The sequence below is a fragment of the Mastacembelus armatus genome, chromosome 19 (genome assembly GCF_900324485.2).
Source record: "Mastacembelus armatus chromosome 19, fMasArm1.2, whole genome shotgun sequence".
Taxonomy (NCBI): Eukaryota; Metazoa; Chordata; class Actinopteri; order Synbranchiformes; family Mastacembelidae; genus Mastacembelus; species Mastacembelus armatus.
Window position 1 is genome coordinate 11,087,199 of NC_046651.1, and position 27,600 is coordinate 11,114,798.

Below are 27,600 nucleotides of genomic sequence, written 5' to 3' on the forward strand. Positions count from 1 at the left end.
CTGGTATCTGATATACTGTGTGTGTGTGTGTGTGTGTGTGTGTGTAAGAAAGTGCATGCTCTATTTTGTTTTTGTGTGCAATTGCTGGATCAATACAGGGCAGAAGTGGATTTAAGAGCTTTATTATTGGTTTTACTATTTGTCTGCTGCAGGAGTTTTGCAAATTCACATTAGGTATAGTACAGTATATGTATTAGTATACAGGGAACATTCAGTATTTCTCAGATTTGTATGATACAGTCCTGGTGCATGGTCTTGTAGTATAAGCTACATTACCAGGGTTTTTTTTTTTTTTTTTAAACTTTACCCTTGGACGACAGTCTTTTAGTCCTCCATGCACCCCAATATCCTTAATTTCAGCATTATTTTGTTAGTGCAACATAATCACATGTTCACCTTCAGTTGGGGTTTACTGTACAAACACTTTCAAATTTGGTCATTGATACTCAATTACATCTTATCAATATCAAACTACGGTAAATAAATACTGTCCAAGGGAAAAGCCCTACATTTTTAGTTACAGACAGACAGGAAGGAAAAAAAAAAAGAACTGTACTGCTGACTAAGCTATATTAAAATAGAGAAAGGGCTTCCACGGATGGTTGCTGGTGATGGATAATATTGAACGCAACCATCAAATAATTTTCACAGGTGTTTTATAACCAAGGGGGAGATAAGATCCAATGGTACATTGTTCTTTCCATCCTGTTTTTTTTTTTACAGCAAATAATTAACAAACTTACTATTTTTTTCCAAATTCCCTTTAAGAAAGTTTTGTGTAATGTTTTGATTAATTGTTCTTTTTTGGTAATAATAGTTGATCAGGTACAATCCAAAGAGCTTTGCCTCATTAATTAGCTATTTAAAATCTTGCCGGTGCTTATTAAGGGCAACTGAAAACATGTAGCATTTTACCAGATAAATACAAGAATGGTAGCCATCAACTTGAAGAATTCTCAGCAAGTAAGCAAATTTCCAAAAAACATCTAAATATTCCTTTAGTACTACAGAGGGGTTGACTTTCAATACAATCAAATCATATATTGTATATCTGACTGAGATTGGTGGCCACTGTGGATGTGTTTTTCCAAATGGACAAAGAACATGTTTATAGTTCTGAGTAGTTTTAAAGGTATTTTATATTTGTGTTTCCATGATGTTCCCATGATGTCCCAACCTCTAACTGATGCACTACACTAATACACCTGATGGTGAATATTTAGTTAAGTGTACCAAGTATCTCACAAAGGCACTCCTTTCCATTTGCCCAACTTACCCTTTTAAATAAAGTCCCATTCACATAGATATCATACAGTGGTGCCTTCCAGGTCCTAACTAATGTTAAAAACTAGAAAAGACAAATTATATACAAGTTAAAAAACAACAAATAAAAAAAGATATACTTACAAAAATAAAAATGCACAGCATCAGTGGAGACCTGAAATAGTTTCCAGGCACTTGTGATGCAAAAAATGTACAGAATCACACATTTAAGTGCTACAATCTAGGACAAAAACAGAAATGTAATACCATTTACAGCTGCTATTTGGGAATTAAAACACAACCCTTAGAGAGTAGAGCAACAATACCTTCATTTAAAGTGGCACTACAATTTGAAGCTTAATATGATAGTGGTTAGTAACAATGTACAATCTGTACCCAAGAGTACCAAATGAAGTGATATAGATTAGATTTGCTCCTTCAAATATTTCCCCAAAACAGACTGAACAAAAAAGAAAAAAAGTAGGTCCTGGCAGTCCATAGTTGGCAGGATAATAACCATACCAATGTCATTGTGTTGAAGTAACACAAATAGCAACATAACACAGAGAAGTATGCACCAAGACAAGAGGAATGCATGCTTATACTTAAACAAGCTAATTAATACAAATGCAGATTCCTGGGTTTCACCTTTACATTTAAGTAATCCAAAACTTTTCCATTTTCCCTTGGTTTCAATTCATTCCACGACCTGTGATTTACAATATGTCTATAACGACTTGCCTTTTTTTCTAGAGGTCATTGTTCCAAACAATGAGGCAACAGGACACCTTTTTCTTTTTCTGACTTGTTTCCCTCTTATTCACTTGCTTGAAGGATTGTCAGTCGCAAGAATCACTGATTTTGGATAAACACAGTGACTCTTCTTGAACAACTATAAATTATTCAGTTATAATGGGTGAAATAGTAAGTGTAATATTGATTTAGTAACACAATCAGTCAAGGTACCCTGAGAGAGGAAGCAAAAAAGATAGAAAACCCTGCATTTTAGCTTTGCATCCTGGCAATTTTGGACTACATGTGCATTTCTTTTGTCTTGGAATTTGTGCACTGGCTGACATTGAGTTGGTAGGCTCTGCATGCTGTTTATTGTTAAGGTAGCATTTTAGCATCTGTAGCACATACTGCAATTTGTAATTATAGACATAGTTTAAGACACAGAATTACCTTATATTGGCTACCTATAATGAGATAAAACAGTATATGGTCCCTTCATAAGAGTGTTCCATACGGCATATGGCAGGATCTGAAGTTTTGTGTGTCATCTGGCTTAATCAGCAATGTAAATACATACATAAACTCTGTGTGTGTGTGTGTGTGTGTGTGTGTGTGTGTGTGTGTGTGTGTGTGTATAGTACATGCATGGCTACATAGGTAGGTCTATTTGTGGACTTATATACAGTATGGGTATATTTGGTGTGTGCACGTCTGCTTATATGCATAAACTAGTCATGGTTGTTACTTGGTGACTTGTGTTTTAAGGTCCATATCCTTTCCTTTTCTGGTTTAGTAAGGAGGAGTCTGTGTAGGAATGCCTGTATTATGCAGATATGCCTGGGCACATAGACTGGAGTCTCATGTTGCTTCAGTCAATAACCTGTCCCACAGACCACCTATATGGCAAAGTCAAGTCAGCAGCTCTTATAGCACTTGACAAAAAAAGGAAGAAATCACTTAAGATAAAGTTAAAGTTGAGGTTAATTCCATAAGTGATGCCGCTCCAGGTCTTAAATGTAACGCAAGGACTTTGAGAGTTAATAGTTTGACTTAGTATTCGTTTTTGCTGAAAGAGAACAGGTTAATTTTAAATGATCCATTTAAGTGTCCTCACTCCAGTTGATATATTTGTAATGATCCTCTGTGAGTTACAGGCCTTATCCAGTAGCAGTAACAGGCACAAGCCATTTGTCAACTTAAATTCTAACATGGCATATAAATTATTATTACTCCTCTTTGGTAGCAGAGATTTGGAAAGTAACATTTAGTGGTAAAACACTGGCTTTTGAAGGCTAAGTAACTGGCTAAACCATGAATAAAGATGCAGAGGATGACGAGCCAGGTATCCACATTAACTTCAAAAGCCCACTGCTGCTCCATGGTTAGTCAGAAGATATTGAGGTGTATGGTGGGTGATAAATCATGTGGAAAGGTAATTGGATATCCAGGCTGACAATGGAATGATAACAGTTTCCTTCCACATTGTGTGGATTTTAAAATAATAGGATGACTGATTACAAGCACATCCTGATACTTAAATGAAGGGTCTTGACTTCTTTGCATTTATTTGATTTGTTACATTGTTCATTTTGTCTGATTTCGGGCATCTTCTGTCCTATCTCTTAAACATGAAATACTTCATCAACTACTTATACTTGCCTACTTATTGAATCGTCACTGTGACTGCTGGCTTCTGAAGGGAATAGCTGAAAGTGGTTCTAGCATGAATAATCTTGAGTGACGGAGGCCATGAAAGAATGTTAATGTTTAAGTGGTTTGCGCTCTGTTAAGCTTAAATCACACTACAGAAGTGGCCGTTGGCTTTGCAGCACTCGGACTGAGCACCAGGCTCTGAGCAATGTCATCACGGTTGATCTTGCGCAGCGCTGTGCACAGTGTGTCAATGCTGGCGCAGTCCTTGCTCGCCCAGTCAGACAGGAGTGCACGGACAGGATGTTCTTCCTGCCGGAAGGTCGCAATCCGCTCATCCTCATATCCCAGGATGCCTGCCAGGTTACACCAGTCACTGTCATCCATGTGGTTGCAGTCATCTCCTTCGCTGCCCCTGAACAGCAGTTTCTCCACTTTCTCTCTGGTGTGGAGTGGAAGGAGCAAACAAGGCTCTTCATCCATAGTGACAACTGCCAAGGTAAAAGAACAGGTTTCATTGTTTGTACAGAAAATTTACTTTAAAGTGATGATGAAATAACACTAGTTTCATATTTCTAAATATAATTTAATTTAGCCTTTTTGCAACATTTTTGAATTATTTTAAAACTGGTTCACAAAAAGGAATAATCTTCCCCAATATACACATTTTTATTGCTTTATTTGACTAAACACAGTAAGGACAGTACCACACAGTTTTGTGGCTGTAAATACACAATTCCTGCAGGGCAGCATGAGTCACATGAGCAGGAATATTCTCATTGCCTAATAGGTTCTATTAAAACACCACTACAGAAAACCCATGCAAAAGTGTTTTTTTTTTTTTTAAAAGCTCTGATCCCACTGTCTGTTAGGAGTCATCAGCACAGAATGTTTCATGACAAAAATGTACCCCACCACACATCCCATTTGGTTTGTCAGGGCAGGACAAGGAAATATCTGGAGTATGTGCTACCAAAAAAACAAACACGGCAGCTCTATCAGTGTATCTGTTCTGTTTGCAGATTTGGAACAGTAAGTTTGAAAAGTCATATTCAAGGTGGAGTTGATAAAGCTAATTCCACAGAAAAATTCTTTTGTGGGACAGTTCAGGGTGCAGCCTGTGCTTACGTTGACAGAGCCCAAAATTCACATTTACTGTGTACTACTACTACTGGATTAGAAGAAAACTCAGCAGAAGAAATTTGTTGTGAAATATGCTTGCACCCAATTTAAGCACAATACATTGATAAATGAAAGTCTATTGCCTTTCTTGTTATTAAGGGAGTGGCCCGTGTGAAGGTACAGGTATTGGTTTGTTACCTGTCTGTGCCTGAGTCTGGGCCTGCTGCTCCTGCAGACTTTGGCTGTCCACAGAAATGCCACTATCACTGTGCAGCTTCTCCCCTTCAGGGGACGGTGTCTGGTTCTGATTGGCTGTGCAGTTGTTGGCTCCTTGCTTGTTCTGCTTACAGCTGTTCCACCTGAATGAAAATGAGTTGGATAGAAGAAAAAGTTCAAAACTTTTAATGCAAAATTTGAATCACAAAAACCTTAAAACTGGCTGAGCACTAAAGTAGAGAGTTTGGATTTGCAAAATATTTTGCATAGAAAGCAGAAAAACTATTGTATTTTACTGAGCTTCCTGTAAACTCCACCTAATGCCTTTAGGGTATGTCAGTCATAAACCAGTAGATGTTCTCTTTCCTGTCTGTTCATCTTAATCTAAGAAGATGGCAAAGATTTACAACAGAAACATAATTCTGCATACAAAAAGGTTTAATTCTTCCCTCCACACTTTTGTACTTTTGTAGTGCAGCAAAATAATAATAAAAACCTGTTTTCACATATATCTGCACACCCAAACCAGGTAAGAAGATCCAAGATATATAAAAGAAAAACATCCTTTGGATTATCCAGCATTAAAATAAATACTTAGTGGGTGTGCCATTTAATAAAGGATTGTGGCTGGGTGCTCTGCCAAGAACAGCAAAGTAGCCCACAGTGTAGTACTCTAGTACCAGCTTTACAAAAAGCCCAGTCTTAATATCAGTGGGCAATTTGTAAATTTTTAACCGGGGATGGCCTAGATGGTAATAATAATTATCGTAATAAAGGACCATACAACTGATGTAAGAGCTTCAGAGCTTCCTGCAGATATTTATATTTAAATGAGAAACGAGAGCTTTGACATTTGACATTTAGGTAACGCATCCTCCCCACAGGCATTCTAAACTTAGGGGTCACAGCCATGCACAGGATTCAAACAAATCTGAAGGGGCACAAGATAGTTAAGACAAATTATGTAGTTTTCACATTTATGATGTTTTCTTGTGCCAGATTATGATAGATTGACCACAATTGTTGGAGTTTTAGTTTTTGTAAAGTGCCTTGAGATGATTTGTATTGTGATTTGGTGCTATATAAATAAAATTGAATTGAATTGAATTTAGTCCTGTTAATCAAATGGACCAAGGGCATGTAAAAAACATCCAGATGTGGTTTTAAGTTGTTACATGACACGGAATGAGAGAAACACACATTACTGATTTGGGCTAGTAATTGAGTAGTAGATTATTTGGTACTGTGTCTTGCTATATTTTTTATTACATGCATTAAACCTAGTTTTGAATTTCACTTTCCACTTCTCTGTCCTCACCTCTTGAAGATAATGAAGGCCACGAGGCCAACCACAACAGCTGCTAGGATAGAGCAGTAGATGGGGATGAGTTTGTCGTTCAGACCCTGGTAAAGTCGTTTCTGTGGATCACCATCAGTGGTGGTGGTGGAGGTGCCGTCAGTGGGACCTTCAGGTGGGAGGCCGTCTGGAAAGTCATCGTATGTGGGCATAGAGGAACCCATGAAGAGTGTGGGAGACACAGAAGGGAACTGAACTGTGAAAGACAAAAAAGGCATGGGCAGCTGAGTATTGCTATGTAGGGCTAGTCCACTCAAAAATAAAGCATGGGTTACTAGAGCATGCCTCATATCAGAGAATCTGCAGCATGTCTGTCTTCTTCACACACACACACATTATTTCCCACATCATTTGGCCGTTGTCTCTCCTCCCTAGAGAGCCATTAACAGGAGTCAGAGCAAATTTATCCAGCCCACTTTCCTCTGACCATTAATGCTAAGCAGACATTTTTGATCCTCACCATGGATGTGGAAACCTATCCTGGCTTGTCACTTACTTACAGTTACTCACATCAACAGGAAATCATGTTGTTTGCTTCCAAGGGCTCTAAATACCTCAGGAGAGCCACTGAATGCAAGACAGTCAGTGTTTTAGTTGAAGGAATTTTAAAGAGGTGTTAATAGACATTAATGAACATCCTGTTATTATGCTAGATTCAAATCATTCTTAATTCTTAACCTCTAAAACGATTGATTGTTTTTTGTTTTTGTTTTTTTTCTTTTTCCCCACTAAAAATAATTTTGCTTATGATGATATTGGTGTCATATTACCCAGAAGACTAGCAGGAAACTTGTAAACCATGTGCTGCTGTTTAGTGACCTCTGGGTGCTTTTAGCTCATACAGCACAGCTCAACCTACTTAAGGTACAAGCAGTCCTCTCCCTGAAGTAACTCCACTGACTTTTGTACTGATTGTTTGGAGGTTTTTGCAGAGTACTACACATGAAATTGTATGTTTTTTTCCAGTGGCCACTCGTGGTATTGCAACAAAGAAATTCACCTGTAGCTGAAAAATAATGATCACAGTGATAAAAGATAAGTGTAAGATAAGTAAAGATAAGTGTGTAACGGCTGACATCTAACTCTAAACATATTTTCTCTATTATAAAATGTAAAACTATGGATGTTTAATACTTAGAGGTATTAAACTAAAATGACAAAAAATATAAAATGAAAAGGCTTCATTCAAATTCCTTTCTCCTTATTCCTTATTCCTCTTTAAATCCAGCCATAAAGAAGCACAGATAGATACATGCACACCAGCAACATCATTAATGTAGTGTGTCTGTCTCTCCCTGCCTGTCCATCAACATGACACACAAATACATGAAATACGACACTGTTCATTGATAGTGATCTTCTTTGTCCAGGAAAATACCCCATCCCCATCTTTTTATCCTTCAGTTCTCTTTCAGTCTATTTTACTTCTGCCTTCATGTTTGATCACTCCAGGCATTTCCCTTTCTGTCTGTCCGTTCTACGGTCCCTTGAATAGAACTTTCTCCCTCATTCAGCCCAGTTTCTCTCACTGAGCCCTTTCATTGACAGTTTTTGCCTATCCATCTTGGTTATGTCTTTTATTCTTTGTGTTCATTAACTATGCATCCATCCATTTATTCCATCACTCCATTATTATTAAAACAGGGCTCTAATTGACTTTACTGAACCACTAGCTCAACTTGTCACATTGGATGGTCTTGCCTCAGAGGGGAATGATGTTTTCCTGCTGAGCTCAGCTTGTTCCCCGTGCTGAGAGTGCTCAGTGGCTACTGGACGGTTGCTGTCAGCCATAGAGTTAACATGTTAAGAGCCATTTTACTCTGCAAGCATATGGCCTTGGTGATGAGGCAATTACAGGATGTTATATATATATTGTATAGCAATTCTGAGAACCTGAGGCAAAATGGCAAGAAAAGAGTAGACCTCAACATGAAAAAATTACTGCTTATCATTTTCAGGATAGAATACTGATGGAAAGAAGTAATGTGTTTTATTATGTTGAATAAGATGAATAAAGGTTGTTTTATTATTGCATTCTATAACCTGAATATAAATAAATAAGAAATATATGGAAAACAATATTTTGATGAGCAATTACACATTTTTATTATAGAATATATTGTAATATAGAAAACCAGCCAATGATAATGAAAATAGTGCTGTGCTGAACCAGTCATGTGGGTGGAAGAGAGTTAGATCACATCAGTTAGGTAGACACACATAGCACAGAGCGTGGAGTAGTAGCCAGCAGCAGCACATATGCTAATGTTTGGGCTATTGTCGCTGTGTTAGTAAGTCAGGAGTGGGGGTCTGATGGTAACGATGAAAACACCCAAACAAACACACTCCAGGGTTCAAAAGATGAGAGCATTGTTGAGAGCAAGGGTCTCTGGACTTTAGTCGTGTGGAGTTATTTCGGGAGTCCAGTAAGCAGAATAGCATGCATTGCAAAACACTGAGGTGTATTTGACAAAAAGAGAAATATGTTCTACTAAAAACACGTAATACCACTAACCTTTTTACCACCTAAAGCAGCACCATGACACATAAAATAACATAGATAAGAGAAAACTTTACTCATCACCAAAGGGATATTCAGGATGCAGATGCAAGACTTTACAGTCCTAGACCCAAACAGATGTTGGTGGTCCCTTAAAACAAATAGTTCATTTATTTGAAAGTGTTCTCCTGTAAAACTTGAAATCTTTATTTTAGTTTTAGATTCAAAATTTAAGAATTAAGATTTTGTCTTATTTATTTGAAGTTCATCAAATTTAGTGTGTTCTGTAACACCTTGACTGTTTGTTCAGAATAAAGATTTTAGTTGATATTATATTTTATTTATTTGAAATACAGTTGTATAATGTACAGTGTTTGCCATGTTACATTTTTAAAAGAAAATAAATAATATTTAAAGCAAACTTAATCTTAAATCTTTACATGTCACTTAGATGTACAAAGGAACCTTCAAGCTTGACTGAAATGGTGCTTTGCTTTATATTGTGATACATTGATATCGACTGATATGGGAAAAAATATTGTGATAAGACTTTTTTCCAGCCGTATTTGCAGTACTGTGTAAGATATTGTAGACCAAACAATAAATCCATTAAAACTGAATATGTTTAATCAAATATTGTGTGCCAACTTTAGTTAACAGTTTTCCCATGTTCCCATGTACTTTTACAAAAATTACAAAAAGGAAAACAATATGCAGATTCCTCTGGTCAAAATGTGGAAATAGCTGGTCATTAAACCCAAAAAATATGTCAGACACAGACATGTCAAGATTATAGGTTCAGTCAACTGTCATGTATTGTTTACCTTGTTATTTCGTTGTTAAGGAAGTTGTTGGAATTTTCCTCCTGGCATTGTCTATTAATGATTAACTTGGCACAGGAAATCTGGGGATATGTACCTGCCAGCATTATAGTTATTGTGTGCCCTCAGATCATCGCACATGTGCACACCAGAAGCGTGTGTGTAATTTGTGTTCAAGGTATTTGTATTTGAAGTGTTGTGGTGTACTTAGCAGCAGCCACTCCTGAGTTAAACTTGTTATTCCAACCTCTTGCAAACAGATGTTGCTGCTGTTTCAACACCATATACTTTAAACGCTGACTATGGATCTAAATCACAGGGAAAGGAATGGCTTCACACTCACCAAATTGATTTTTTTATTATATGTCATTACATGTGAGCACAGCTGAAAACTGAAAACTGCCGAGACCTGCCCAACAAAACTCCACCAATGAAGGACTTTTTAATAGTATTAATTTTGTTACAATAAGCAAGTGAAAGAACAGATAAAGATTATTGAAAAATGCTGTTCACCTTGTTTTATGATTTGCTTTATAATCTACGATTTCCTTTGTTGTACAATCTCTTCCCCGTTTTTCACACTTGAAAAGCCTCTGACTCAGTTTGAACACACCCCTGAATGTGTATGCATGTTAGTAAATTCACATTTGGTGCATGTGTGTGCGTGCCTGCACCTATGTGTGTGCCTGTTCTGCAGCAGAATCTGATCAGCATTTGTAGAGGTCAACCAGAGAAACCTGAGCGTGTAGAGGAGTAACTCCATCGCATTTATCGACCAGGCCACATTCTCAGCATCTGTTCCTTCTCTGTGCTCTGTCAGGCTTTCTCCATTCCTTACTTTTCTGCGGCACTCTATTCCCCTATGCTGTATGCTGTGTACTGCTCTCAATTTTTTTTCTGTATAATTCAGCTGTGGATTTGCTTTTCATTATCGCATTCTGTCTAATAATATACCTTTTATGTTTTATAAGTTACTTTGGTGTTGGTGTTTTCTTTTTTTTTTGGTGAAAATTATTGATAAAGTTGTGATGATATTTATTATTGTCAATATGAATAAATTAATTTCTATTCCGACAACTGAATTAAAGTAAAACAAACAAAACACTTAATTGAAAGTTAAATAAAAAATAGAATTCTAGTAAATTGTTTAAATTTTGTTTTAATGCTTTTTAATTCATCAATAAGTGGGTTTTGGTCCAAATGCTCTGTAGCCCCTTTTCATAAACTAAGTGGTCAAATGGTCTAAATGGTCAGTCAAATAGATTTTTTCACATCTGGCAACCTGAACTGATTTGTTATGTTTTAGTAATTTATCTATGATTGATTGATACATTAATAAGTCTTTACTTATTGTGTTTTTATGCTTCATGAAGGGTTTACTTCATGAAGCATATACCTGTGGTATATACATTATATGCATTATGCGTAATGGTATTATTAGCAATATTTTTTTTTTTTTTTTTCTATTTTAGGATGTATTAAATGCACTAAATAGCTTAAATGATAAATACAACTAACTAGTTTAAATTAGAGCTGCCAGTAAGGGAGGAAAACACATAAAATGGCAGCTCTGTATGATGTCTGCACCTACTAGACAAGCTGTATCTGTAAAGAAAGAAACTGTATTTTGGAGAAAAATGCCATCCTTCACTATGACAAGAAAAATGCAACAAACAAGCCAACACAAAATTCCATGATATTCTTTCTTTTTATGCCACAGTTCAGTAATTCAGCTGTAGAGCACTATGGCAAAGATAAATAACACTGAGAAAAAGGCATCACTTAATTGACTTACTTGGCACAGACACACTTCCTCAACCCATACTGTAAATACTCATGAGGACAAAACTTTGACTCCCCAAGCAGAATTTCTGGCAGTGAATGAACGGCACGAGCGAAACCACAAGTGTTGTGGTCACCCTTGGACCAGAAAGGCTCAGTCATGCCAAATCACCTCCAAAAAATTTCCCCTGGAAGTTGAAGGGCAAATTCCTGAGGGATGGTGGACAACTTCAGGAGACGGTCATGGCCACAAGAGGTTGATTCTTATTTGGCAGTAGAGAAAGAGACACAGTCAACTATAAACTTCCTTTATCATTACAATGCCCACACTGTGTGGACCAGGGAGCAAAAGGGTTAAAGAGAGAAGGTCAACTGTGGCCATAGAACCCAAGTCAGTACAGATATAAGTCTGTAGATGTGTGCAGACCACACTATAGCTACACAATGGGTGACTGTGCAATACAAAGTGAATTTAGTCAAACTGGGGTTGGAGATTCTTCTCTGCTATTGATGTGGTAATGCTTTGGATGCCGGAAATCAGGAATGTCGATGGCCTTTTGCCCTTATTCTTTTCTCCCATTTGTTTCTTGCTCTTTATCTGTCTGTCATATGCTTGCTAGAACTGACCACTTGCCAAGCTCCTCCCACAGGCAATTGTCTAATCATTGCTGAGCAACCATAATAAAAGTGATACTAAATATTTAAAGGTTGTGAAAAGTGTTTTTTTTTTTTTAGTGTTTCTGAGGCTAAAAGTAAAAGCAAACATGTATAAAATAGGTTTAACTGTTGCTCAAATGTAATCTCTGTTAGCATGTCCAGCAAACTAGCATCCTACCTACAGTAGTTCCTAGCCCAGCATTACTTCCAAAGACAAACAGCATTTTATAATTTGTGGAGGTGCAAGAAAAATTCAGTTCACATTCCACAATGTCTCCACTCTGTCATATTTCACCACTGTGTGGAAACACTTCCAAAATCATAAACAGTTTGTAGCCATTAAGTGCATATTTAGGGCCCATTTGACAAGATTCTGAATTTTAAAAATGTTAAAATTGCCTATTTGGCATGCAGGAATAAAAAGTACAACAGGCTTAGCAATAGTAGCTACAGAAGGTGGTGTGGGGCTGGACTTAGTCAATTCTATATCTCCATGCTTCTTCTTCTGCTCTCATCCTGTCTTGATTTAGTTGCTCTGGCCTGGCCCTGAGTGCTGTGCATGGTGCTGGTTAGCAGATTATGCTTTCTGATTTCTGGAGGGCAGCCTGTCGATCATTAAGGTCAACCAAACTCAGGAAGGAAACTGCTCCCTCCTCCTACTCACTTATCAATTCAATAACCAATGCACTTGGTCCAATCTGCCCTCCTCCTCCTCCTTCGCCCCTCTTGTTTCCTCTCTACCCCTCCCATTTGACCTTCATTCTTCCATGTGCAGTCTCAGATCTGTAATGTTCGATAAGTCATATTGACTTCAGTATGTGCATACGAGAGGGAGTGTCAGTGCCGATGTGCATACACATGGCTATGTGATTTGTGACTCATGTTTGAGTTATGCTTTAAACTACCTTGTGCGTGTATATGCATGAATAATATAATTGCATGTGTACGACAAACCATAAACTCTTGCTCCTACTACCACAAAACCAGAAACCCAGGCTTAGGGTAATAGGTCGGCCCACATATGAGCAGTCAGTCTTAGGTACAAGCTCAATAAAGAACAGGGTCATGGAATGAAAACCTTTGTTTTCCACAAGCCTTGAATATTGGTAGCCAAAACCTCACACTGATAAGGACAGTCAGCAGCTACTCTGTCAAACTCAAACATTGCTCATATTACATGCCTGTTTCATAACCAGTACTCTCCTTTGCATAGCAAACTCCTGCATCTCTGGGGTTTATTATAGTTACGGTCAATATCATTATTTTGTCATACCAGATTTATGATAACACAGTAGATGTTGCTTTGAAAGGCAGCTAATAAAAGCACTACTTTTAATCAGCTCCACTTGTCCCATTGTTGTGGTGACCCCTGAAAAGGCTGTAGGGATTATGCCATGTTGTTCAGTGCACATCCCCAGGGAAACATATACTACCTGATCCTCGCAAAGAGTCCACCTCCACATACAAGCCTCTCGTGACCTTCAGCCTCTGACCTCGCTCAGCCGGCTGCAGAAGAGTGGAAGCTATATCACACTTTTTTAGATAAGCATCTTGCCTTCAGTCCTTCAACTCTGTGGGTCTAGCTTAACAAAGTCTGGACACTATGAATGTTATATACCATCAGAGAAAAGAGAGTGAAGTTTTTTTCCAGTTAAGTCTCAAAACAAAGCACTAATCCCTCTGGAAATATGGGAGGAAATTGGATTTTCACCCCCATATATCAGCTGACCCAAGTATCCACATTAAGTAGTGCTAAATTGTCACAAGGAAAAATTGACATACAATCCAAACAGTAACAGCAGACCTGTCTCTAAATATAGCCTACTGGTACACTATAGTCAAGGTGGTGTTCTGGTCCTTCCACTTTAAGTTCAACTACAGCTCCAATGTCTTAAGTTACGACTTGTCTTTTCACAGGCAGTGGCCTTCTCTGTGTTCCCTTCTCTTCCTTGACCCTCCTGACTGTTTAGCCTTCAGGCCTGTGTCGCCTGACTCCGCAACACTAATGGGTATGGACGTCTGGCAGCACTACAGATTTGTAAGCTCTGATAATGCTTGTGCATTGGTAAAAAGATTACATTAGAAATAAAAAGCACATGATTGGGTTAGAGTGAAGAATAACATGATGATAAAGCCCATACACAGTGGACTGTGAGTAATCATGCCTGGAAACATAAACTAACATTCATTATGTAGTATATGACGCTAGTTATCTAAAGGATGTTTTAGAATTGGAGTTCTGTTTCCTTCCTTGATTTTGGATTAATCATCTCTCATCCACCATATAGTTCTCTCTCAGACCACTAGTTGAATCAGACTGCATTAAAACATCATCCTCATTGGAGATGTTTTTGACAGCAGGGGCACTTGGTAGAAAGACATCAATACATATTGTGTCCACTTTAATCAAGGAACTTTATTTGTCTGTGGTATTTTTCCTGCTTCTTTTAAAGTTGGGCAGACACACTGTGATTTGTTTTATAGTATGGTGCATTAATTCACTACATGTTTAATCACTGTATATAATCAGTACAGTGTCTTACAGTTTAAGCACCCTATTTTATTGATCGTCTAGGTGATTTTGATATACAAGGCTTTAAATTGCTTGAATACGCGGGTATGATTTGAGTTAATAGCTTAAGGCAAAACATTTTTTTTGTGAAAATAAGTCAAATAATCAGGTCACTTTCAAGAATAGTCACAAAAATATATATTGTAAAGGACAAATCTACATTTTATTCACTGTCTGTTTTAGTCATTATTAGCTCCATCAAGTAACCCCATGGGATAAATCTAAAGTCCATGCAGGCCAAACAGGATCATGGAAGAGGTACAAAGGCTTCCTTTAGCCTGGGACTCACTCTGTCTTTACCACTGTGATAACAACATCCTTCAAACTGCTGCCCCAACAGACTGCATAAATGATCAACAGGGTCCTTTTATTGTAATCTTACAAAAGAGTTGATTTTAATCTGTGAGGCATCAGTTCATTGGAATGAGCAGTGACTGCAGTCATAAGGAATTTGTGATTTGGACTGTGATACCCACAGGGTACTATGATATAAAAGAAATCAAGAGCCCCGTTCAGATATATGACCTCCTTTCAAACCCTCAACACAGAAAGAGTGTGGTCTTTGTATCTTTGGATGGGATGAGTTGGGGAAGACAATGACACAAGCTTCAGCGTGGCATTTAGGTCGATGGGCTACAATGTCTATAGTGTCGTACTGAGATGATCTGGTTATGTGGCTAACAATGGTGGATGTCCAGTGTGGCATACTGTCCGTACAGTGCAGGACAGCGAAAATGTGTGACTATTCAGTCCATCATGACCCTGGGTGATACGTCCCATCATTCAACTTGACTGCCTTTGCGCAGAAGTCCAATAATAAACTTGCCCACTGTTTAGATAGGGTCATCCCAGATCCATTTGCTAAATAGCTGAAAAACTCATGACTGAACAAGTGGATTACTGTATTTTCTGGACTATAAGTCATGTTTTTTTGTTTTTTTTAAGTACTCTGGTTTGTCGCGCAGTAAGTGACTTATATGTGTTAGTGGTCACTAGTGTTAGATAGCACTCTTAACTCAACTGAATATAATACTGTACCATTGAAAAAGTAGAAACATTTACGTTCACGCTAAACTACAACTCCTAACAGAAGTGAAAATGCCGCCCAACAAAAAGCGCTATACTGTTGACTTCAAGGTGCAGATGATAAAGCCTGCAGCTGAAACAAAGTTTGAAGTGAGTGTCGACATTTAGACAACCTGAGAGAGGAGGAGGACATGCTGCTTGACGTCCTCAAAGTTGGCAGGAGAGTTTAACGTTACTTGACACAGATGAATGAATTTAGTAATGCGCTTCTGCTTGTTATTCTGCCTAGCCTACGTTCTTCATAGACCATAATTAGCATAATTACAAATGCAACTTATACACTGAAGTGACTTATATTGTATATGTTTTTTTTTTCTGTTCAACAAGGACGTTTTTTCTAAATCTGACTAATATTATGGTGCCACTTCTTATTCGGAAAATATGGTAGTTGTCCTGTTAAAAGAATAGACACGTTTTTGAGGAATTTTACTTCTTTTATAAAAGAGTAAGAGAATAAAAACATCGGTTGAATGTCTTATTCATCTCTATGTAGTTTAGATATCCATCTCTGTGACATTTGCTGTCACTTTAGTATAAGATATTTCATTTCAGGTGCAAAGACATTTGTTAATTGCAATATTAATGGAACCCGGGTTGATACTGTATATGCAGAACCATGCCTGTCAGGTACATATAAGTACATTGTGGCTTAAGGTACATTTCACTATGAGCCTCTTTGAGCGTGTCTTACCTTGACAAACGGTATCACTGATGGAAGTACAGGCCTGTAACACCTCCACTTCATCACAGGAGGTGCAGGGGATGCATGGTTCCCGAGAACTTTCCTGGTCTGAGTATGTGTCACCAGTACACTCCTCGCATATCGTGTCATGGTTAAACTCACAGCCGAGCAGCATGCCCTGGCCTTCAGGACATTTGGTGCAGGGTTCACACGACTCATCGAGTTCATTCAGGTAGTAGCCATAGTTGCACACACAGGTGGCGTCGTTGGAATCTGTACAGGGGGTTTCCATGCGGAGGAGACCTGTGCACTGTGTGCAGGACTGACATTTCTCTGTGTGACTGAAGTTTTCTGAAAAGGTTTCACCTGAAAGTGAAGAAAATAGCTGTTAAGCTTTTTATTGGCCGGAGGACCGATGTCTGCTTGTCTTCCTTACAAAAACACATGCAAAGTAATTTGACATGGTTCAGTGCCAATTGGAAAAAACAAGTCTAGATGAACAGTGGTATTGTCTATGTATTGTTTTCAGTTCGTACATCTCGGTATCCAGTCAGACTTTTAAATTTGTTTACTAAGCTCGCTATGATTTGCCACATTTAATTAACTGCTCAATTTACAACTCAGTGGTCTTCTGTCTGAGTACTCCTGTACTTTGACAGGAGTTACAAAACTCCATTTAAAAATCTAATATCTTGTGTATTTTTTCTATACTTTTGAATTCAAAGAGCAGAATAATTTAACTTTGACAAAGTTACAGTACATGGGAATCCTTAAGGTAATTTCCTCTAGTGGGTAAGTAGCTCCATAGTGGTCACTTTGGACACTAAGTAGGACACTAAGGATACTAACAGAAGTCATAAGCAGCAACAACATATTTTACACATTTTTATACAGTGATTATACTGCATGTTTTCAGGTTTTTAATGAATTTAGACAATGAACTTAGATACATCACATATGTTTCATAAATGGTTTATATACAACAGATATATCTGCAGAGGATCAATCAATATTGCATGTTTTATGGAATTGTATTTCAGCTGGATAGAGAACTGGGAAACACACTAAATTATGCAACAGACCCATTTGTAAGAGCAGCTTGTGTGTGTGTATGTGTGAGATAGAGATAGAGAGATAGGGAGTTGGGGGATATGCTGAAAGTATGACCTCAAAATTTCAGTCATATTTCTAAATTATTGCCAAGCATATTTGGTTCAGTGCAGTTTATTTTGATATGAGACAAAAGAGCTGGTCAACTGATCGATTAGTTGGAATAATCTGCAAATACTTTGATAATTGCTCATTCCTAGTAGTTTTTTAAGCAAAATATGCCCAAGGTGATTGCTTCAAATTGCTTTCTTCTCTAACAGTTTAAATCCTAAATATATGCTATACATTAACATAGAAGACAACAAAAAACAATTGATAATAGATAAAGAGGTTCATTATATTTGCCTTGCAAATTCAAACTGCAGTATCTGTTTTAGCATTTTTAGTATTACAATTATGGAAAAATTGCACAATGCCTGGAACTTCACCTTAGGTTGTTGTACCCTTTTCTAGACATGCAAGTTGTGAAACAGGTATGTTCAATAAAGATTATTTTACTTCATCCTACATTTTCACATTTCAGTACTGGTACCAAAAAGTGTTTGGAGATTTTGGCTGAAAAATTGCTGTGATTTTAAAAAAAAAAAAAAAAAAAAAAAAAAAACGTTGCTTATTAGTCTTCCTTGCAGCGCTAAAAAAAAACTCACTAACTAAATAAAGACCAAACTGTGTGTGGTAGGAGACAGGAGGCTTTTGGCATGCAGTCTTCATGTTGGCCCTTTGCAACTCAGTGTCTCATAGCATATCAAGTTTTCGGTCTGCATCACTGGCCCACCAACCACAGAGAGTGCTCTGATTATACAGAGATAAAAACAGATGAGAGATAGACAGAGACAGCGAGACAGAGTCAGATGGAGAGATGACATGAAGGGAAAGACTGTCATTTGAGATGAATCTGTGTGTGCAATTCTGTCTTAAATTAGGGGTGTCAAATGTAGGCCCTTCACATTTTTGCTTAATTATGTTTTCCAGTGTGAATATACTAACCCCCCTCCGTGCCCTCGTATGTGGACCTGTTAGGGTCCAGTCATATACTGTTACCCCCCTCACCCCATTATCTCCTGCAACACCCTCAAACAGACACGCACACTCAGACTACCCCCACTCCCCATGAGTGCTTTCAGAGCCATTATCATAATGCCATGCATCAATAATGCAAGTCAATACATTAATAACGCTAGCTTGCAGCATGGGCTGGAGGGAGGAGGAGGGTACAGATGGCCTTTTCCTGGCTCAACATATCATAACAGCACTTCCAGCTCTGGTCAGTCTAATATTCAGTCCTTTGCTTAGTTTTCAACGTCCATAAAAGGACTCCTGAGTTAATCTGCTGTGGCTACTCCACGCTGTGAGCCGTGTGTGTTTTCTCTCTGGTTCTGTGGGGTTTTGCGTGTGTTCTTCTGGACATGTTTGTACGTATATGTATATGCATATATATATGTACGTATGTGTGTAAGAATGACTATGGGATGACCCTGTCTGAGTTGTCTCCATTCCAGCTGTACAGCTGTATGTACTCTGTTTCATCTCCACTCATCTGCTCATTCATCCGAAGTCCTCCATGTGCTTCAGTTGGCTGACTGTTCTAGCATATCAGCAAGGCCCTTCTTAGCTATCTGTAAAAATCTTATAAATGGATGGTTGTGCACATTAGATGCTATCAGCTGTGATTGAAAACTAAAACAAAACACACAAGACGTTGTGGGTGGGAGTTAAGGGAAAAATAAGGAAGAAGGCCTGTCAAAAATAAAATCTTTGTCATGTCGCTTTTTGTTAAAAACTCAAAACAATAATAGGCCAGAGATGCAATGAAGTGTCCAGTATGTATAGTTTGTGAAATAGGTGCTAAACAACATTTTGTATAAAAGGGGTAGGGAGAAAGACAAATAGCCATCTAACTTTTACCTAATGACCATGGACTAAAATGGCAATAGGCTGTAGCAGATTTTATCACTCACAGCTAACTCAACAAAGTTCAGCTGTTTAAAAACGTTTCTATCTGAAATTTGATTGTTTTCAGGCAACAGAAAAACCCTATAAAAGGGTATTAATTATGCTCATAAGTGCTATAAACATGAAATAGTACTCAAATATGTTAAGTATGATAAGGAAAAATGTAAGCTCAGCCCACTGTGCTCTGATTTTTATATTTGAGGTATTGTAGCAGTTTTCTACTTGTAATAATAACAGAATACTGATTACCACTGTGTCAAAGCTCCATGCACATCATTTCAACATGAAATCCATACTTTGACAGACTTGCCTTGTTACTGTTTTGGTGTAGGGGTCACTGAATGGTCATCTGAGGGGAGACTACATAGTCCACTGATGATTGACACTTTAAAACATGTTAAAATACTTCTGCATAGCTCAGGTCTATTAGCCTGCATTACAGATCTAATCAATATGTTTGATGTCTTCTTAAAATATCATTGTGATGTTATCTGATGGAGAGCTATCTGCTTTGAATGACTGCTTTTCCATGAGTCAGTGCAGAACTTGTTTGGCCAGCTGACAGTTTGGGGAGTCTATCACTGCATTTGTTCATGTCTGAGCAGAACAAGCATATAAGACAGAAAATTATTGCCCTGAAAATAACCACATTGTGCAAGCAAAGGCAGCAATCTCAGAGCCTTAAATATTTAGGTTTTACACAGGACAAAATATGAGCAAAACAGTGCTTAATGTATGATAGCATTATTATCTCTTGATCTGAGACACACTTATAAATGTATAAATCAATCCTAAATCAAACTCCACGACAGTACAAATAAATAATCTCCATTTCCACATTTTTTGTGACTTCTCTCATAACCTGAAGTCTGAATCATTTTCTGACTCTGGGCCTCCTTGGCTCATGGTTTGCCATCCTTCACTGACCCAAAGAGGTTTACAACTACTTCCTGGCCTGGATCCTGTATTGCCAGGGAGTTCATTCACACTGCAAAGAAAACTCTGGGAACAGCAAAGGAACTGGCTCTCAACCAACCTTGACATCATGACAATGTTACAGGAAACCTTAAATGCTAATGTTGTTTTTCCTACACTGAAGCAGAAATGTACCTCACAGAGACCCTAAAAATCTTTTTAAGCTCTTCAGTTACCAGTCGTGTTAAAAATTTAATCTGAACTGCTTACCGTCTTAACCACTGTGACATGACAACTTGTCTGATGCTCTAAATATCCTGCAGTTTTTTTTTCTGCTCCAAATTTGGATCTGGTCCCACTCGTATATCCTCTCAACATCACTGTCCTCACAAAGTCCTTCAGTCGAACACAGCTTGTTTCCCTACATGGTAAGGGCCGTGCAGAGGGCAGCAATGCTGGAGTACACTTAAGTATGGCATCTAGTGTAGTTCCTAAACTAGACAAAAACACCTGTAAAAATAGTAACTATACAACAGAAATGGATGCAGCTGTAACCTCAGAATGGTTAGAACACATGGATTGATGGATATTGAATAAAATGACTAAGATTTGACTGAAACTAATATATATTTTCATCAAATCTAAATCAGGTGCTTAAATTAGCTCTACTGTGTACCCATAGCTTTCAAAAGCAGTCTCTTCTCTTATCTAAGCTACTGTTGACATCTGTTATGTTGCATAATCTAATAAACTGATCTGTTTTCAGCTGAGGTAGAGGTGTGACTCCTGGGCTGGCAATGTTAGTCAATAGGTCCACTCCTTGGGTCCAAACTCAAATATTTAAAACAAAAATGAGATGGATTGCAATCACATTTGACACTGATGTCCATTGTCCCCCCAAAATTTAATCAACGTTCACTTCTGTTGATGAGAATAACATTAAAGAAAATCCAGTATCTACAACCAACACATCTTACAAAAAGGCTGAAACAGTGGCAGCAATTTTGTTTTTCTTTGCAAGAAGAAACACTAGGTCACTGTTCAACAAAACCAGAAGTGAATGCATGATATGGTGTGTGTGTGTGTGTGTGTGTGTCCTATATCAGCCTTCAGACATATGACCAACACAGGTCTTTTATTAATGTTCAAATGCACACATGCTTTTCTGTTTTTGTCCTCTGCACATTATAAATTCTTTGTACATGACATTTATACAGCTGTTTTTTTTTGTGTTACTCACTGTCAAGACAGGGGCTACAGACAGTCTGTGTGACTCCACATGGTCTGATGACGCCCTCACCGGGAGGACACTGCTTGCAGCATTCCCCATTGGTTGTATACTGGCCTGACACACAGTCCTCTTTATTGGCCAGAGCCCCAACCTGCCAAATCCCAGAGAGATCATTCGAAGTCAGACATCCAAAACAACATTCACATTTATCTGCAAACTTAAGATTATCAATACATTCACACATAAAATAACTTTCACCAGTACAGAATGATACTTTGTTGTCTTAATTATAACATTGTCCAGCATTGTAAAGTGTGCTTGTTGTGCAAGTCAGCCAGAGTGTATTAGTTACAAGCCAACAGGGGGTAAATCAAGTATTTCACAATAACAAGTAATAGAAAGAGAAAACAAAATTAACAGTACTCTGTGAAACTGAACTTTTCTGTTCACATTCCTTTAATCAGCTTGCATCTCTGAGTTATTTTGGAACCACTCAACCAGTGGTTCCCAGCCTAGGGGTCAGGACCCTGCAAGGGGCTACAAGATAAATATGACTGGTTGTGAGTTGATTAACTGGATACAAAGAAGAAAGCACAGATTTCATTTTTCTAGGTTTTTTGCTCTATTTTTTTTTTTTTTTGAGCGATTCACTTTATCTTTATCTTTACCTTTTCTTTATCCTTGGCTTAACTGCCCATAAAACACATGGGACCTGGAACCAGGTCAGAGACATTGCTTTGTTTTAAAAGGTCACAGGCCCAAAATTCTATGTAAACCAGTGGTTTACTGGTTTAATCAACAGCGTGACCCCACACATATTCATATCATAGGGTTAATCTAACCATTTCTAAGTCTGCATTGAGTATGTGCATTTTTTATAGTCATCTAAAGTTGCAGATACAATAATAGAAGTAAACAAATTCATACACCCATGCTAGGTAAACCTGAATTATGTCCTCTCTGCATTCTTCCAGCAGTAATCCTTTGAATGCTTTATCTTCATTCTCGCTGACAGGTGACATTTGTGCATGCCGTCATTTATACAAGTGTCAATGCATGATAGTACATACACACTTGCACTCTCACGCATGTACCTCAAAGTGTCTGAGAGCCTGTATTTATGTGAGACCTTGGAGTTTGCCTGGCCTTTTACATTATATCATTATAAATCTATCCCCTCTTAGAATGGGCCTTTTCCTTCTGCACACCTTGATCTCCCAAAACTAAACTTGATAAAAGCCGTGGTTACCCTCTGACACTGAGCCAGAGGAGATGTCTGTTTTTCATTCTCTCCAGGTACATGATCAGTTGATGAGATTAGGATGTTCTTGTGTTCTCTCTAGTGGACAAGCCACAGATCAGAGGACAAAAGAAGAACATATCTTTAACATGTGGATCTTCAGGAGTCGGATCTTAAGTTAGGTTAAGGTACACCCGAACATTTGTGAGTCAGTTGGCTGTATAGATTGTTGAACACTGTTCAAGGCACAGTTTTGCATAAATGTATTCGGGTTTGTGTGCATGCATGTTAGTGTTAGTTGCTGAGGGGTTGGTATGAAGGTTTTACACTTAACATAAATTTAGGCGTCAGGGTTCAGGTGTGTGTGGAATGCTGCCAACAAGTGAGAGGAGGTTCTACAAAACATCAAGCGTCCCCTCAAGCACTTCTGAGTCAGCTGGCAGATAAGTGTCTGTGTGTGTGTGTGTGTGTGTGTGTGCATATGTTCACGTATGACAGTTCACACACTCTTTTCCCTATTATACTTAATGGTGTCATGGCCCATTCACCTTCAAGTCTTCAATTATGCATGCTGTTTATATTGAAGAATGTATCTTTTGGCTTTTCTGGGAAAATTTTGAGTTGAAATGGTTTATGCAACATGTCTGATAATATCTGAACATTTTGTGGGAAACTTTTTGCACACATTAGTCAAGCTAATTAAACATTGATCTTGCAATACGGAAACTATATCTCCAGTCTTGGTAGTTTTTATGTTTCTGTATTTTTGGATCTTCGGTGTTCCCAGCCTAACAAAAGAAAATTTGTCAATTTGATTTACAAGTTTTTCACTAGCTGTCTTCCTCAGAGCGTCACTGACTCAGACCCTTATCTCTGTCTCCCTTTCATTACAGCACTCTCTCTTCCTCACACATACCTTACGCAACAAGTACTTAGAAATGAATTAAATCTGTCACCGCACACACTGTTCCCCGCCCCCCTTAACTGCCCCCTTCTATACTGTACACACCCATCAGCGTGTACTTGCACATACATTTGCACAAATGCATAAACAACCTCACATGTGAACAAACCTGTTCTAAAAGTCTGACTGACATGTTTGAAGTGACTCCAAGTTCCAGCATTTGGCTTTAACTTTTTTTTTTTGTTGTTGTTTTTGCTCTCCCGCTGACCACATTCAGCTTTAGTAGTGGGTGCAACACCCGAAGGTCTGAAAACTCAGATTACAGTATGCCACTAATGACTGCTAAATTGTGCATATAGATGAAGTAGTGAGTAATATGATTTGAGCAAATAGCAGTGGAAGGAAAGTAAAGGATGCACAGCACTCAGCAAGTTGTAGCTCGACTTGCACGTTTCCAATAATTGGTTTTTGGATGGGAGTTTGATGGCTGCACTCTTCAACTTTAGTCAGTCTTGTCCCTGAAGCTAAAGCAAGAAGCGAGGTGATCAGTCATGGCAGCAGGCGCACACAAATGAATGCTCAGAAGCAACATAGCTTCAAAGCTCCAACCAATCTTACTAATGCTTTAGTCAATTTTCAGTTGGAGGCACTTAACCTATGGACCTCAGCTGTCAGCGCTTGTTATGCCATTAGAGATCCACTATACCGGCCTTCCAATAAGCTGGGCCTAATTAAATCCAAACATAGATTCCCAACTTCTTGGGGGGAACACTGGTGGCAATGGCATTACAGCTAATGCCTTCCCAAACAATGCTGAATCATCATTTCTTATGAAGTGAGAGGAAGAGGCCAACAGAGAGACAGTGAAGGATAGGGGGAGAGAGTGGGGGATGGTTCAGGTTGTATGAATATTGCATGGGCTGATCCAGCACAGGATGAATACCCATCAGTGGGAGCAGCTGTCATGTGTCAGGGATGCAGTCTGTTCCTAAACCAGGACCTTGACAAGCCTGCAGCCTTGACTGACCGTGTCCTCTCAAACAGAAGACTCGGGGAAAAAAAAATCCTCCCTGTGGTTTATGGTCTCTATGAAAAACAAATCAGTTTATTTGACATGTGACTCCCCTGAGTTTTTGTGTCCTCCCAAAATTTCTGTTGTAGATTTCAGTTCCTTCTTGGCCAGAGCTTGGTACTCTATGAAGTCTCACAAACTTGAGAAAATTCTGCAACTTCACAAAAAAAAAATCATCAGTTCCAACATGGTTTACTGGTGCACTCCTCCTCAAAGGACACTGTGACATTGTTATTGTCCTGCTGTCTGTAGGGCCACATGTAACTGAGAAGGGTGGAACTACAGATCCAGCAACCTGAGCTATAGAGTATCAACCTGAATAGCTGCTGCATACATCCACACTGAAGACAAGACAGGTGCAAGGACAAGGACTCTTTACTTTAAACACCTCTTATCAGATCTCTGACAGACTTTTTACCATCAAAAGCAGACAAAAGAACTGAAATGTAAACTGCCATAAAGTAAGAACAAGGTCATAAATTGTCATTTAGCTGAAGGGAAAAGATTTTGACTTTAGAAGAAAATCCGTGTAAGGGAGTAAACTTTGTCACAAGAGTCCCACCGCCTAAAAATCCCTTCAGTGGATGCGCAATTGCTCAGGTGTCGCAGCGCAGAGCGACAGGAAAGATTTGTTTGAGTAAAGTCTACAGCAAACGTATAACACACACTTCGATTACGGAAGAAGCTACTTACCACTCCAAGCAACACTGTAATGAAAGCTGAATTCATCCCGTGACTCCTTTGCATCTTCCCAGAAGGGTCTGCAGTTGGATGCAACTCAGGAGGATGCGGGTCTCAGAAACTTCGAAGTGGAATCAACTCGGCTGTCATTGCGCGTCTTTTTCGAATTTGCGGCGAGAAAAGAATCTCTCCAAGTAACTCTCCGCTATCACTTGTCTGTATCGCAGCGGAAGACGGCTCAGTCCACAAACTGGCTGCCGACACGATCTGGTCACTGAGTAAACCCGCTGAGATTGACCCACTGGATGTTGAGCTCTGTGGGCTTTTCTCATACTGGGCTCATGACAGAAAAGTTCAGCTCAAAGGCTTCAGGGAAGGAGCCATCTCCCATTCCACGCCCAGTGCGCGCGCGCACACACACACACACACACACACACACGAATGTGCTCTCTCGCTCTCTCTTTACCAAGTTAAATCATAGTCAGGAATGTTTTGCTGAGTCGGGCGAACCAACCATCTTAAATTTTAATCATTAGACAAATTAAGTCTTGTATCAATCGGCAATTGGGTTTGTCGTTTTATTATAAGTTTTTTTTCGTCCTTTTCCTTAAACAACTTTTAAAACTGAGAGGATCCACCAGATTGCTGTTTTTTTGTCAGGTGTCTCCCTGAAGCTTAAACTGACCTTATTTTAGCGTCTGAAGGGAAAAAGAAAGATGAAGAAAAGTGACTGTTTGAGTTGTCTTTTAAATACCTGAGCTCAACTACTGACATCTGCAAAAATACACATCCAACAACTGAATAAAACTAAATGTAAACTTTAGCCATACCAATGATATTTATATCTGAATCCATGTGTGATACACAAAATCTACAGTATATTATTATAATTGTATTATTAATTTGTCTGTTGAGGTTCTCTCTGGGAGTGACGAGGATGGATAGGATCAGGAATGAGGACATCAGAGGGACAGCTCATGGTAGATGTTTTGGAGAAAAAGCCAGGGAAGCCAGATTGAGATGGTTTGGACATGTTCAGAGGAGGGACAGTGAATACATTGGTAAAAGGATGCTGAGGTTAGAGCTGCCAGGAAGGAGGCCTAGAGGAAGACCAAAGAGGAGGTTCTTGGATGTAGTGAAGGAGGACATGAGGATAGTTGGTGTGGGTGAGGAGGATACAGAGGATAGGGTTAAATGGAGGCAGATGATTCACTGTGGCGACCCCTGAAGGGAGCAGCCCAAAGGAAAAGAAGTATTATTAATTTTTCTGTGGAAGATAATTGGAATCACAGCTCAGAAACCCATACAGATATACTGTAGACCATGAAAGATGTCATTCATGTTCTACTTTGATTCAGATCATGACTATAGATGTCATCCTATTCAAAATGTTGAAGAACAGGTTGATTTTAAAGATGGGCTTAGTGACAGTTAAAATGAAGTATATTTCCGTCTGTATTTAACTTGATTTCCCTGCAGCAAAATAAATAAGCTCTGTATTTCTTTTAATGGAGTTTGCTATAATTGTTGTGGGGCAGCCCAATCACATGATATGCTGAACTAGTTGGTGCTCATAATAATACCATAAAGAGATACTACTGAGGTGGTAATCTATTAAAGCTCCTGCATTTATTATCCCTATAACTTTTTAGAAGAGCATAGTTGAGTATCATTTTTTTGTCAGATATAAAATAACAGGATTTATTGTTTTTATGGCCATCTCCTCCCACTGCCCTCAGTCCTTTTATGGTCTACGTAAATCAGTAGCTGATCATGGTCATCATACGAGGTCCAAATACCACCTAGTTTTGATGAAAAGATTACATTTTAGCAGACACTTTCAACAATACCTGCTGTAATGTAACTAGCTAAACTAGTTTCTCATCTGGCAGCTTTTTCTTCCTGTGCATTGCAATTTCTACTGATGTGTATATTCACATTGATACCTGTATCTTTATGATAAAACAATGGCATTTGTACCTGGAATGTATCATCTTGATGGGACAGTGATTTATATAGACCATAAAAGGACTGAGGGCAGTGGGGGATGT

At 38.5% G+C, this 27,600-nt stretch overlaps 1 protein-coding gene across 1 annotated transcript; it reads right to left on the reverse strand.

Annotated features, from left to right (window-relative positions):
* Positions 1-106: 106 nt before the first annotated feature.
* Positions 107-25,917, reverse strand: ngfrb (nerve growth factor receptor b). Its single transcript, XM_026315457.2, has 6 exons — positions 25,562-25,917; positions 21,662-21,803; positions 16,453-16,809; positions 6,305-6,539; positions 4,969-5,129; positions 107-4,139 (listed from the first exon to the last, which is right to left on the reverse strand). The coding sequence occupies exons 1-6, from the start codon at positions 25,613-25,615 to the stop codon at positions 3,796-3,798; spliced, it is 1,293 nt and encodes a 430-aa protein (XP_026171242.1). The 5' UTR covers positions 25,616-25,917; the 3' UTR covers positions 107-3,795.
* Positions 25,918-27,600: the final 1,683 nt, after the last annotated feature.